The 12,740-nt window shown below is 37.1% G+C and overlaps 3 protein-coding genes across 3 annotated transcripts; 2 read left to right on the top strand and 1 right to left on the bottom strand.

Moving 5' to 3' along the window:
• Positions 1–77: 77 nt before the first annotated feature.
• LOC123320751 (gamma-tubulin complex component 5-like) lies at positions 78–3,761 on the top strand. Its single transcript, XM_044908159.1, is given in 13 exon segments — positions 78–228; positions 284–679; positions 732–952; positions 1,009–1,195; positions 1,269–1,458; positions 1,516–1,816; positions 1,871–1,918; positions 1,974–2,128; positions 2,187–2,487; positions 2,543–2,765; positions 2,767–3,109; positions 3,188–3,465; positions 3,522–3,761. Coding segments are annotated over 13 exon segments (2,856 nt in total). The 5' UTR covers positions 78–168; the 3' UTR covers positions 3,675–3,761.
• A 645-nt stretch (positions 3,762–4,406) lies between these two features.
• On the bottom strand, positions 4,407–6,629 carry LOC123320621 (glycylpeptide N-tetradecanoyltransferase). The gene is made up of 5 exons (XM_044907985.1): positions 6,468–6,629; positions 5,951–6,249; positions 5,561–5,894; positions 5,150–5,501; positions 4,407–5,090 (listed from the first exon to the last, which is right to left on the bottom strand). The coding sequence occupies exons 1-5, from the start codon at positions 6,551–6,553 to the stop codon at positions 4,668–4,670; spliced, it is 1,494 nt and encodes a 497-aa protein (XP_044763920.1). The 5' UTR covers positions 6,554–6,629; the 3' UTR covers positions 4,407–4,667.
• An 886-nt stretch (positions 6,630–7,515) lies between these two features.
• LOC123320152 (putative sodium-coupled neutral amino acid transporter 11) lies at positions 7,516–12,186 on the top strand. The gene is made up of 8 exons (XM_044907354.1): positions 7,516–7,782; positions 8,971–9,055; positions 9,155–9,364; positions 9,441–9,693; positions 9,926–9,996; positions 10,097–10,258; positions 10,311–10,567; positions 10,734–12,186. The coding sequence occupies exons 1-8, from the start codon at positions 7,705–7,707 to the stop codon at positions 11,070–11,072; spliced, it is 1,455 nt and encodes a 484-aa protein (XP_044763289.1). The 5' UTR covers positions 7,516–7,704; the 3' UTR covers positions 11,073–12,186.
• Positions 12,187–12,740: the final 554 nt, after the last annotated feature.

The raw sequence follows: 12,740 nt of genomic DNA, 5'->3' as shown, positions 1-12,740 counted from the left end.
GTCAGGACTTATTCATGGGAAAATAACTCACAACGAAAACTTCATACGCCACTGCTATAAAATTGCCCTTGACAGTAGATCTATTCAGAAGTTCAAATGAATTGCATGTTTGAAATGAAAACAGTGAAAACACTTTGATATTTTAAAAAATTCAATCCAGAAGCGAAAATGAATATAGCAATAAATAAAGAAGTGAGAAACTTGATCGAACACATCTTGGGAGATAAGGCAAGTTTCATTTTTCGTTATGCATTAATTTTTAATTGAAAGATGATAACTTTAGGACAATCTAGAGTTGATAAATGCAAGGGAAAAGCAAGTTATTTCCAAGCTAAAGAAGGGAGATACTATGTCTTTCGTGAACAAAAGAGAAATGGACCTATCTATTCAAAAAATGGCTGAAAAATATGAGTTTCATGGTTTCTCCCCACAAGCTGAGTATTTGAGGAAAATGTATGACAAATACATGGGTAAGATTCCCAAACAAGATCTGCACGCATCACTGAACACACTCAGATTTCTCTTGTACATGTCTGAAAGCCCGACGATAAAATTCATGGAAAACCCGGAAGAATACCTAATAGCACCTGAAGAAGACGAAAAAGAAGTCATGAATTGGGGTGAATATCTACTTGAAGGTATAGAAATATACACACCGGAACAATTCGATGATACAAGTGTAAGAATAACTAGAATCACTAGAGTGTTTATCACTTACCCCTTTTATTTAGGACGAATCTAGTGGTTTTCAAACTCCGGTAGAGGAGATAAATGAAATTGAGAAAAAAGAATTTCAACCCATCCTAGAATCCGCTTCTAACGTCGGTCTCAGGATGAATTTCGATGTAAATCAGGAGCTTAAGTCGACAATTCAGCACACGTGGTACAATATGGATTATTTTTCTGAAAAGCCAGCCAGTATGAGGGAAGAAGCTAATGTAGGAATTTTATGGTGAGTTTCTATACCAACTGTTCTGACTTTCAAGTGAAAATATTTAATTTAACCAGGGAAGATTATCTGGAATCCGAAACACATGGTTTACTGGGTTTAGACAAAATCAGCTTCATTTCGGAATATAAAGTGATACGAGAAATTATCTGGCAAATGTTCGGAATGCACAAGTCGTTTGTCTTTTATTTCAAGGGAAACGAACTCAACATAAGAAGTGATGTGTCTATAGCCAGCGTAAGAAATGTAAGTTCGGAATGATTTTTCCATGAGAAAAGAATTAGTGTAGATTTTCACTAAATTGTAGCGAAAATTTTAGGTAACCTTCAACGCATTCCTTCAGCAATTTCTTCAGTATATAGAATTATTAGAATTCTTCAGGACCTTTATCGTTTCTACGCAAGATTTATGCCAAACATATGTTTGTTACGGAATAGCTATCAGAAAGAACATTCTTGAACCAATCTATAAAAAACTCATCGATATAGAAGAAATTGTTCGAAAACAAGGTAAAAATAGTCTCTTTCATCCACCCTTCCCGATTCACCTTAAAATTACACTTTCAGAGGAAACCTACACCTTATTGAGATTGGCGAATGATCTGGGTCCAATTTTCGAACCATTGCAGGTCCTGAAAGAACTGCACGACAAAATAACGGTCTGTACAGATACCCATTCAGCCCTTTACTGCGCCACCAGCCTACTTTGTAACTTACATTCGAGCCTGAGACAATCTTCGTCGAAGTTGGAGAATGACATAAAATTGACCTTGTACCTCGAGAGTTTGTTCAAGTATTTCACCATCATCGATTCCTGGTTGTCCAAGAACGATTTCTTCGACGGGGACTTGGAGTTCGTTTTGGTCCAGTAAGTGAAGAAGTTACGATGTTGAATTTTCGGATGAAAAAAATTTACTTTCAGGACCAGTTCGACCCAGACTTTGGAGTATAAGACTTGTCCTTTATTGAGGTAATTGAAAACTTTAGACGATGATTGGTTTTGCTAAATATGGTCCGATTTTCAGCGCTAGAATCACTTATGTTATAAGCGATGGTATAAACGAAGGATTTCAAGAAGACGGAGTGATTAAGATAATTTGTACCAGAGTTTTGCATATTGCCAATAATATCAGACTGTTATTCCATCTTAGGAAGTTTGATTTTTACTACAGACACAAAGGTTTGTCGACATCGATTCCTAAACTTCAAATATAAGAGTTTCCTTTGTTAAATTCTAGAAACACTGTACGAAGAATTGGTGAAAAGGTTCTTGACGGAACTCTGTAGGTTTTTCAAGTATCGAGAAACGGACGTTTTGGAGAATCTAACAAAGGACGAAGAAGCTCAAGAACCGAATATTCTAACGGTGAAACATCCGATTATCAGTGTGGATAACTGCAGAAAAGCCACGGAAATGGATAAATTGGAGAATTTGGTCGATACGAATAACGGTTTCCTGATGAAGGCATTCGAAAATTTCTGTTTCGTGAATAAGCAGAACGTAGAAAGTGGAGGAACAACTATGACATTGCTAGAAAGGCAAGAGGACTATCTATTGATCAGTAACCGTCAAATTCAAAGTAATAATTTCCAGGATTTGCAAGATTACAACCGGATTGTTCCCCTTACGGAATACCATCGAGAGAATATTCCTGGACATACTGAAGGAACGATACAGCGTTTGTGGATTGATGGTCAAGAACACCCTTGTCGAAGATCACCACCTGGACAAACTGTTCGAATTTTTGAGGGCTCTGTTCCTCTTCAGCGACGCCTCTCTCTTTCCATTTTTCCAACAATTCTTCTTCGAGGTAAGGTGACCGTTTAAATCTCTTCCAAATTCATTTTCGCCCCTTTTTCCAGATGGAATTCCTACCAAATTCCCCTTGGAGGTACATGAGGTTATCGTCGAATCTCAAGGACTTGATATCGGAGAAGTACCCATCGATATCAGCAAACTGCGAAGTTACGCTGAGGTCGATCAGGGAGCAGAGCGCCGATCCTCTGGATATCTGCGACAATTTGAACATCAAAGTGGTCTTGAGGTGGCCTCTGAGCGTTGTGGTGGCCGATGAAGAGATTGAGGTGTACAATTCCATCTTCCACTTCCTCGTCAAGCTGAAATGGGCGTTGCATGCCTTGAACAGCCTCAGCCTCAAAGGTGAAGGTCGTTTATGTCACCTGTCTTTAGTTTCTGTCATTTGGTGAATTTTTAGGTTAAAATCATATATTTTTTTAGATATCTTCGGAGGTGACAATAAAAGTAGCAGTCGATTGGTGAAGAACACGGTCAGAAAGTTACAGGTGTTCAGGTTCAGTCTGCTTCAACTCTTGAATTTTATACATCATTACGTCCTCTGCTTCTGTCTGATGAAATGTCTGAAGCAGTTCGAGTTGGATTTCGAGAAATCCAACGATCTTGATTCTGTGATTAAGTCGCATTGTGACTTTGTTGAAGAGATTGAGAATATGGTCGCTTTTCTCAACGATAAGAAGGACAATCTCAGTTTTAATTCGGTAAGTGATGCCTAGAAGCTGTTTTGTAGCTTTTATAAGTAAAATGTCTTTTCCAGGTTCTTCATTGCGTTAAAATTTTGAAATCCTCGTGGTACAATTTGGAAATGGCGTTGGACAGAAAAGTACTGGATTCAACTCATCAATTGTATGAAAATTGCAAAGCTAGTATAGAATCCAGAGTGAATAGAGTGTATCTTATGAGCTATTGATTGCTTTTTACGATCGTTAAGTTAATTTTTTACAATTAGATTAGTGTTGATTGTGAGTTGTTGACAATAAATCTGAAAGAAAACTGACCATGTTTTTTTTTTGTAAAACCTATTAATAAAATGTTCAGCTCGATACTAGCTTCGTTCTTATCTCTCTAATCTTGGTGTGAACAACGAAATACTAAATCTGGTTATTATTATTCGTTTGAAAAATCCTAATACCCAACAAGAGAAAAATTTCCAAAAAAGGACCCGAAATTGCGGTAAATTTCAATGAAACCAGAAAACGGCTGGATACGTTCCAACCTAAATTAATAAGCTTTCTCACCAAACAGACGAGCCCGTACATCAAATTCATAGTGCCAAGATTACGAACTGCAGCTTGACCAAAACAATTTTTTCGAAAAAATTCAATAACTCAAAAACCATTCTTTTGATTCTTACCAAAACTAACACGCATCTTAAGATCGAGCATAAGTATAATCCTGCCGAAATATAGCTCGATAGCTTCAAAATCGCGACTTGTAAAGTGTCCTCAATATATTGACACACAGAAATTTTTTTCTCACAGATTCTGAATCTAAGTCCTCTGAAAAGGATTCCGTGATAATTCAGTCAAGTTAGCCATAGAATCTTGACAGTCGAAGTTGACACGACAAAATGTCACCTATCAAAATTCCAAAGCCTACTTTGGGTGCGGCTTCGAATTCGAAGGGAAAACATCGGGGTCGATACATTTTATCCAATTTCCATTTTATTACATGAATCAAACCAGACGTTATAAACGGGTGTAACAAAAGTGACACGGTGCCCAATCATCCGTCCTCCAGAACTCACATTCCACACACTAACTCGTCACTTGACCTCCTCAATCGCACACAAAATTCTTTTTACTATATGAAAACTCGAAATTATACTTTTTTTTTTAAAACGATCGAATTCGTCTCCCACCGAAAGAAAACTCCGACATAATCACCTGGGATTTTCGAACTCTCAGTGCAGGACCAGGCCCAATTCTTGCGGCTTCAAGTTCGGACACTTCCAGTTGTACAGGTAATATTGCAGGTTACCGTCCCCGATGCCGAACTTGAGGGGCTCCAGGAACTCCTTGTTGTCCATCAGGTCGAGGGCGTTGAACACGTCGAAACCGAGGGATTTGGCCGAGATCAGGGCGTCGTTCATCAGGTCCACCCAGGGGGTCGCAGTGGACACGTTGTAGAAGGAATATGCGGCCTTCAAGAACTTGTGGATGGCGTGGTGCATGATGGTCGAGGGTAAGGTGTAGTAACTCACGAAATCAGTGATCTTACCCTCACGTTCCACCACGAAACTATCCACGATGTTGGGTCGGGGTAGGAAGAAATGGGTGAATTCTTCCAGGGAAAACTCCGGTGCCAAGCTGAATTTTCGCAGATACTAAAACAACATACGTTAAAATTCTCTACAATCTAACCACCAATCGAAAAATCCCTCACCTCGCTGAGTAACTTATGAGCCGGCACCAAATCCTTCTTCGTCATCTTACGGAATCCCGGAGTCCTGGGAGAATCAGGTAGTTTGTACAGCTTAAGCGTCCTTTGCAGGGTCATATTACGAGATAAATGGGAAAATTTAACATCGATCAACTTCTTCGGATTGAGGGAACGATGCCAGTAACGACACGAAGTCACAGGTTTTGGCAGAATTATACCCGCTGTGTACACAGCTTGAAATAGCCCCTCCAGATGGACCCTCCTCGTAATCTCGCGAATTAGCACCGGGGCCACCCTCTTAGATCGCAATTTCTTATGCACACACAGGAAATTAATTTCCACCATCGGTTTAGCACTGAAAAAAACCATTAAATGCATATTTTTCTATGGTTCTAACCTAAATTCGCAACTTACATATCTTTAATATGCAGCGTAGCTGGCACTGCCGAAATGAATCCGACTAATCTGCCACTTTTAACAACTCGAACGCCGCACAGCCATTCTTTCTTCCAACCCGGCGGTTGCAGGGCCCACTGCAAGAATTCGGGCTGGTAATCGAATCTGAACATGGCATCGTCATCCTCGACGTAATTCTCGTTCAATAAATTATACAGCTCCTTTAAAACTAAAGGATCTTGGAGATTCAAAGTGTCCCATTGGAAACCCTCGGGTAAACTATAGGGTTCTTTTCTTATATCTGAGTGATCCTTATCAGGTTCTATCGCCTCGCTGACCGTTACTTCTTCGTCTGGAAAAAGAATAAAGTTATTAGATTAGTACGAAGGAAAGGCGACTCCGACCAACCTAATTGTGGTACAGGTTGCGTTTTCCAAAACTGAAACTGTTTGTTCAAGGCTTCTTCAGTAGTTTTGGCAGGTTTTTGGGCCATGGTAAGGGCTTCCATAGCCGCTCTCAAGTCTTTGATGGAAATCGTATTGTCGGCACCAGCCAAATTTCTCAAATCGTCAGCCTTCACTTCTTTCTTGGCCTTGTTGAGGTCCTTCTTACTTATTTTGTTATCTTCTTGCGTTCCATTCTCCACTACTATATTTTCTACCTTCCGATTCTCTTGTTGCTTCTTTGATCGGTTTCTCTTCTTGGAACTGAAATTGATAGGAGATTGCTTCAGGAAAAATCGATCACCCCAGTGAAATTTTTGCCAATAAAAAATTTGGCGAAAGTACATCGACACTAGTTGGATGCTTTGAAGAATTAAACACTAATAAACATAATTTCCGGAATATAAAATGAGCAGTATGAATCATGAATTGACAACATCCTGAAAACATTTTGAAAATATCTTTTTTCTGCATTTACCCACCTTTTGCTTTGAGGGGGACTAGCAATTTTCTCATCAAACCCATTTTTGGATTTATCTAAATTTGATTTGTCGCTGTTTTCCGACATTGTTTCAATTATAACCAATAAGTGAGAAGCCAATTTTTATTGAATTGACAAACTTCACAAAGTCCACAGATAAGAGTGACAACCTCAAGGTCATCTCATAGAAGCGAGAATTTCTAAACATTTTGAACGAAAAAAATATCGAAGTAAATTAAAATAAACGTTCTTTTGGCGCTTTCAAATGTATGGATACAACCTACAGTAACCCCCAAAACTTTTACTGTGAGCTGATTCCTCAATAGCACTTCAAACGCGAAAAAAATAGAAATCGTTTTCTTTGGAATTTGGTGAATTCGCTATAGTCTACAAGAATTTCCCATGATATTATTTGTGAAAACTGTTACTGAAATATATTGAATTTTCTGAGGATATAGTCTACTTAGTGAGGGACTGCAAATCAGTAACTGCATTAATAGAAACATCTCCCCACGAAGTGGTAGGATTGAGAAAATGTAGTCATTTGAGATCTTACAAATTAAACAAGGAAAAAACTATTGAAATGATTCACTTTGACCCTAAGTTGCCATAAATATTATAGACTCCAGCTAAACTGTTCTGTTACCAAAATTAACTTCACAGTACATTTCCTCTTCAGTCGATGAGGTATGAAAAGTGGTGAATTCTATGGGCGCATCCACCATTTTTAATATAGAATGAAAATGGAATTTTTTTTTATCAGCGACGATATTCCGAAGTTTGATCAGGAGAAACAGATGGAATAGCCTTCGAAATTGTTCTTCGTCCAGTTCCCTGAGTTAACTTTCCAATAAATTCCTATCGGTAGAAGGAAATCGTGGTTTACCCGGAAAAGCCTTGACCTAGAATTTCCCCCCATTGAGTAATGCAACAGAGGGTTGAATTGAAATGCCTAATCGGCTTGGAGGTCCCAAAGGGGGCGCTATCTATCCAGAAATCGGGGTACATCCCACAATCCCACATTCATCTCACTTCCGTATCGTACTTTACACAGCCCGTTTCCCATCTAGAGCCCTCCCTGCGCAAATGTAATTTTCGGGAAAACAAATCGATACCCAATTCACAATCTCCCACATCTGGACAATAATATTCCCCTTCCGTCCCACACAAACTAGATGAAAAACCAATCGCGAAATTGAGACTTCGAATTTATTTTTTCGATTTTAATTTTCGGCGCTATGTCCACTCCCAACATGAATTCTGTTAACGAGAACAGTTATATCTTAGAGGGACACGCAAATGTAGCTGAAGAAAAGGTGAGTTTTTATTTTTCTTTCGAATTCTGCCCATAAAACCTCCAAAACCCCCTAAAAAAAGGTTAGATATTTGTTGTTCTATCCCATGTTGGATGAAATATCTGTGAAAAGTCTTGAATTACAGAAAAAAAGAGTGCACAATCAATTCGCTGAAACTTTTGTAAAATTTAAACGATTCTTTTGTGCTTTGCAATATTTTTGGCTGCTACATATAGCTTGAATTTGAAAAGAAACATTTTTGGCTCTCAACCCATTGTGCCTATTATATTTTCTCTTTCTGCATTCAGCAAAGACTCTGTACGTAGCAAGGTGAAGTTTAGCACCTATGTACATATTTTCTGCACGATATTTTCGAAATACTTGAATGCATTTGAAACATCAAACATCAGAAGAATGATTTTGATTTATTTATCGAAACAATTATAAGTGATTCACTCTTGTATCAATATGGAACTATAGTCAAATCCAATTTGAAATATTGACGAAGATAGAAGGTTTTATTGAGTTTTGATAGACAGTTATCATATATGTTACACAAATTGAACGATAAACCCTTAATAGCCCATCATCCTCAAAATGGTATATAAAATTATCGTACTTAATTGTATTTCATGAAGAATTTCATCCATGAAATGATCGTTCTTGATTTGTATCAAAATTAATCGTCAATTTGTGAAGAATATTAGGGAAATACTTCCTCAATCACCCCTTAAGTATTATCTTTATTCAGTCGTAGAATAATTTGCAATTTTCCCTCGAATCAAAATTAGATGAAACTGTGTATTCAGCGAAAGTTAAAATTCTCTTTTCACCCTATCTCTGGACAGTAATTAAACAATTATATCAAATTAAGTGGAGTAAACCTTAATTTTCTGAACAACACGGACTTGATCCTTGGGGATTAAAAGGAGTAAAGTTTAATTTGCAAGGCTGTATTAACTCCTGAATTGTTTCATTAGGTTTCACAATCTCTCCCTAAGGACATCAAGATTGTAGAGTGTTTTCAGCAGAAATGTTGAGTTTTAGAATTTCATTATTTACTGGGGAATTCTAGTGGCTCAACGAAATCCTTTTTTCTGGTATGAATTTTCACGAATATTTCGTTGAAACTACACATCAGCAACGCTCATACAACTATATCGAAATCGTGACACTTTTTTAGGATTTACAGGGTGTTTCTTGTTACAGATTGAAGAAAACATCACACCTAAGTCCACCTTACCTCTTGCATGTTTTAATTTCATCAATTCCATAATAGGCAGTGGAGTCATTGGTAAGAAAATCCAAATATCGATATTCTCTTGTGTTGAAATATAAGTAAAAGTATTTCAATGGACGTGTAAGTTTTAACAATCTTCCCTCTTGTGTGTAGGAATTCCTTATGCTCTGCAGAAGGCAGGGTTTGGTTTTGGTCTAGTCCTGTTGCTATTGGTCGCATACATAACAGACTACTCTATTATTTTGATGATAAAATGCGGACACTTGAGTGGTAGATTTTCTTACCAGGGAATTATGGAAGCAGCCTTTGGAAGACCTGGGTATATACTTCTAGGTATACTACAATTTTTTTACCCTTTCGTCGGTGAGTACCAGATGATCCAATAGTTTCTTCTTATTATCTAGAATACACTGAGTATTTGCATTTCTGTTCTTTGCAGCCATGGTCTCTTATAACGTAGTTGTTGGAGACACTGTAACAAAAGTCCTGATTAGACTTACAGGGATGAGCACCTCTTCTTTGTTCGCCAAACGACAAGTCATTGTTTTTCTGGCCAATTTGTTGATTACCATACCGTTGTGCCTCTACAGGAATGTTTCGAAGTTAGCCAAGATATCATTCTTCAGCTTGGTCTGCATCGCCTTCATCCTATTCTCAATCCTAGTAAGGATGGGAGAGATGAGCCACAGAGTGTAAGTTTATTAGCTCACTAATATGTTAATTATTCACCAAAACTCTTAAAACACTAAAGATTCTACGTATTTTTAAAAGTATTCGTCATATTATTCATTACATGGCCTTATGGCGTCAATCTGTCTTATTATTCGTCATATGTCCATAAGTTGTACGTCATACAAGGGGAGGAAAATCCTGGAAACGAATTTTATGGGTTTTTCAAATAACTACCTCGAAATTTTTTCACAGACCAGAACATCAAGCCTCTTGGACTTTCTTCAACGACGACATAGTCCCAGCAATAGGAATTATGGCTTTTGGTAAGTAGAATTCACGTATTATCCAGTATACGTTCGATGGGTGTGCCCCATGGATCATTTCGAGGACCTTCAATCTATATTGAGAGTGCCGTTTTTGTAGCTTTCATGTGCCATCATAACACCTTCTTGATTTACACCTCCATCGAAGAACCGGATGAGAAAAAATGGGCTACAGTCACTCATGTATCCATATCGACCAGTTTGATCGTGGCCCTGCTGTTTGGTTTGGCTGGTTATGCCACTTTTGCAGCGTACTCTCAAGGTAGGTCGACGAAAACTCTTTTTCTGGTTGAAATTATTAAGATGTTTTGTAGGTGATCTATTGGAGAATTATTGCTGGGACGATGACCTAATGAACCTTAGCAGACTGCTCTTCAGCGTGCAGATACTGCTCACTTATCCGATTGAATGTCTTGTGACCAGGGAAGTTATAGAAAATTCAATTTTCAAGGATGATCCTAGCGCTATAGTCTCCGACAACACACACTATGCTATCACTTTGGCAATAATATTCGTCACTTATTTGATATCGATATCAACAGATTGTCTAGGGGTTGTTTTGGAGCTAAACGTGAGTAACTCATAAGAGAGGATGTTCTAAATACTGATACGACTGCCATATCATAATTTTTTCAACTGAAAAAAAGTGAATCTCTTCTCAAAAACTGCATTCACTAAATCGAAGATTTACTCTTGTAATGTTTCATATTGAGACTTGATTTCAAATGTATTTACAGGGTGTTCTCGCTGCTGTTCCACTAGCTTACGTTCTTCCTGCGCTCAGTTACCTGAGGCTTTCTGAAGGCAGCTCTCTGAGCAGGGAGAAAATTCCTGCTTTAGGAGTCGTGATTTTTGGCGTTTCCATCGCCCTGTTCGGTGTTCTCTTCTTGTTCATGGATTACGACAAGTTTAACGTATGTTCACACGGCGCTATCATGGAATACTGTAAACCTAAAAACACCACTATTTTCGCCAATAACACTCACCTGTATCAGGTCAAAAACGTCTCTTTTATTTCCACGAACAAACTACCCAGAATGAGAAGTTCTGGTTATGCCAAAACGATAGGTTTCTAGTATTTTAGTGATAGAGATTGATCTGATGTTCTTCCTATGTGGATTAAGTGACAAAGTACATCGCTTAAGTTAGTTTAAATTATCTGAAATCATCATGATTACGAAAAGGAATACATAGACTGCGACGTGAACAAAACTAGGTTTTTGAAATTCACTATATGCTATTTGTATGCTGCTTAGAACTAATAAGTATATAAAACGAAGTATTTTTGGGTTTATTTTTCATTAGAGCAGCAATAGTTCGTCAAAAATGTGTTTGATTCAAAGTACAATCATTTTTATTCCGATCTGTTTAAGTGTAGGTGAATTTTTTCAGTTTAGCTTCGTGAAAAATTGTTGGGAATCAAAAATGATATAATCAAATTCAACCAAATAATGACGTACTGAAAATTAATGGAATTTTTAGCGAATATACAATTTAACATTGCGTACATAATATATTCTCGTTAAGTGAAAGAAAACTCCAATTTGAAATAATGCAAATAGTACAGTATTTCAGAGAGACTTATTGCAAAATTTCCATATTTTTATATGACTGCGTTTTACAAATTATTTAGATTTTCTTGATTATATTCCGAGTATATAAAAAGGTATTATCTTCATATGCTTACATCGTTTTGAGCAATTTAATATGATTGTTCCTGTTTCGAAAATTTTGTTAATTAATCAATTGAAAGAAAGATATATTTACTATATTTCCTGTGGTACGTGTTTATAGTAAAGTAATAATTATACAGTTATTTGTTGATATACATAATATATGTTTTGTTGATCTGATTATTATGTGATAATTAAGTAAGAATCTGTATTTGTTGAGATTGATATTGAATTATTAAAAATATATATTCTAACGTAAGGAAGTAAATGAAGACACAGCCAAATTTGTTTACTTCTCAAAATTGGATTAAATGTTGAGCTCAAAAATCATCAATAAAACAATATTTTCAGAAAATTTCTGTCAAAAACACAGGAATACCTACAGAAGTATTATATTCAGACTGATCGAAACATTTATTGCACCACATTTTGAATTTATCGCACGTATATTTCCAATTCTTGCTGTGACTTTCTATGTGAATGAATAGAGGTGTAGATATATACATGATAAAAATATAATTTCATTACAAATTGGTGTTTTTTTACGAATTAAACTTCTGGGGTACAAGGGAAAATATAAGCTGAGTTTCCAGGCCTTTTATTGGAAAACTATACTCAGAGTGACTCAATAATATTTGATACAACAATGGGGTACCATCTGATAAAGATTTTCTTTGTATTCGACGCACCTTGAGGTTGGAAAATAGAAGTAGAAAATCTGTGATTCATTTTCGAGCGAATCCAGGGTTGGGAAGACCTCAAATGCACGGTGAGTCACATCGTTTAGTCCAAGAAGTTAATAGGAAATCCTCAATGAGGAACAAACATCACGTGGAGAGATTCCCAGTTGAAAATTGAAAAATTGTTGAGTGTGCCGCAAGTCATGTCCAATTGGGACATGCTATTATTCAATTTCGAAATTTTCCTAGCATGATGCTATCAATTTATTGTCACCGTTTCGACGGTGATCAACCTCAATTCCTCGAAAAATGGATCGATTAGAACTTGAATGGTTTAAAAGAGATTACAGGGTGACCCAACTCTTGAAACTAAGTTGCACTTTACCTAATG

This window comes from Coccinella septempunctata, chromosome 9 (genome assembly GCF_907165205.1).
Source record: "Coccinella septempunctata chromosome 9, icCocSept1.1, whole genome shotgun sequence".
Taxonomy (NCBI): Eukaryota; Metazoa; Arthropoda; class Insecta; order Coleoptera; family Coccinellidae; genus Coccinella; species Coccinella septempunctata.
This window is presented reverse-complemented; position numbering and strand designations above follow the sequence as displayed.

Excerpts from the sequence above, each read along its gene's own strand:
- LOC123320621 (XM_044907985.1), bottom strand. The coding sequence starts at position 6,553 with ATGTCGGAAAACAGCGACAAATCAAATTTAGATAAATCCAAAAATGGG. Across the intron at positions 5,895-5,950 it reads GCAACCTGTACCACAATTAG|ACGAAGAAGTAACGGTCAGC; the intron begins GTTGGTCGGAGT and ends TTCTTTTTCCAG. Across the intron at positions 5,091-5,149 it reads CTCATAAGTTACTCAGCGAG|TATCTGCGAAAATTCAGCTT; the intron begins GTGAGGGATTTT and ends ATGTTGTTTTAG.
- LOC123320152 (XM_044907354.1), top strand. The coding sequence starts at position 7,705 with ATGTCCACTCCCAACATGAATTCTGTTAACGAGAACAGTTATATCTTA. Across the intron at positions 7,783-8,970 it reads CAAATGTAGCTGAAGAAAAG|ATTGAAGAAAACATCACACC; the intron begins GTGAGTTTTTAT and ends TTCTTGTTACAG. Across the intron at positions 9,056-9,154 it reads AATAGGCAGTGGAGTCATTG|GAATTCCTTATGCTCTGCAG; the intron begins GTAAGAAAATCC and ends TCTTGTGTGTAG.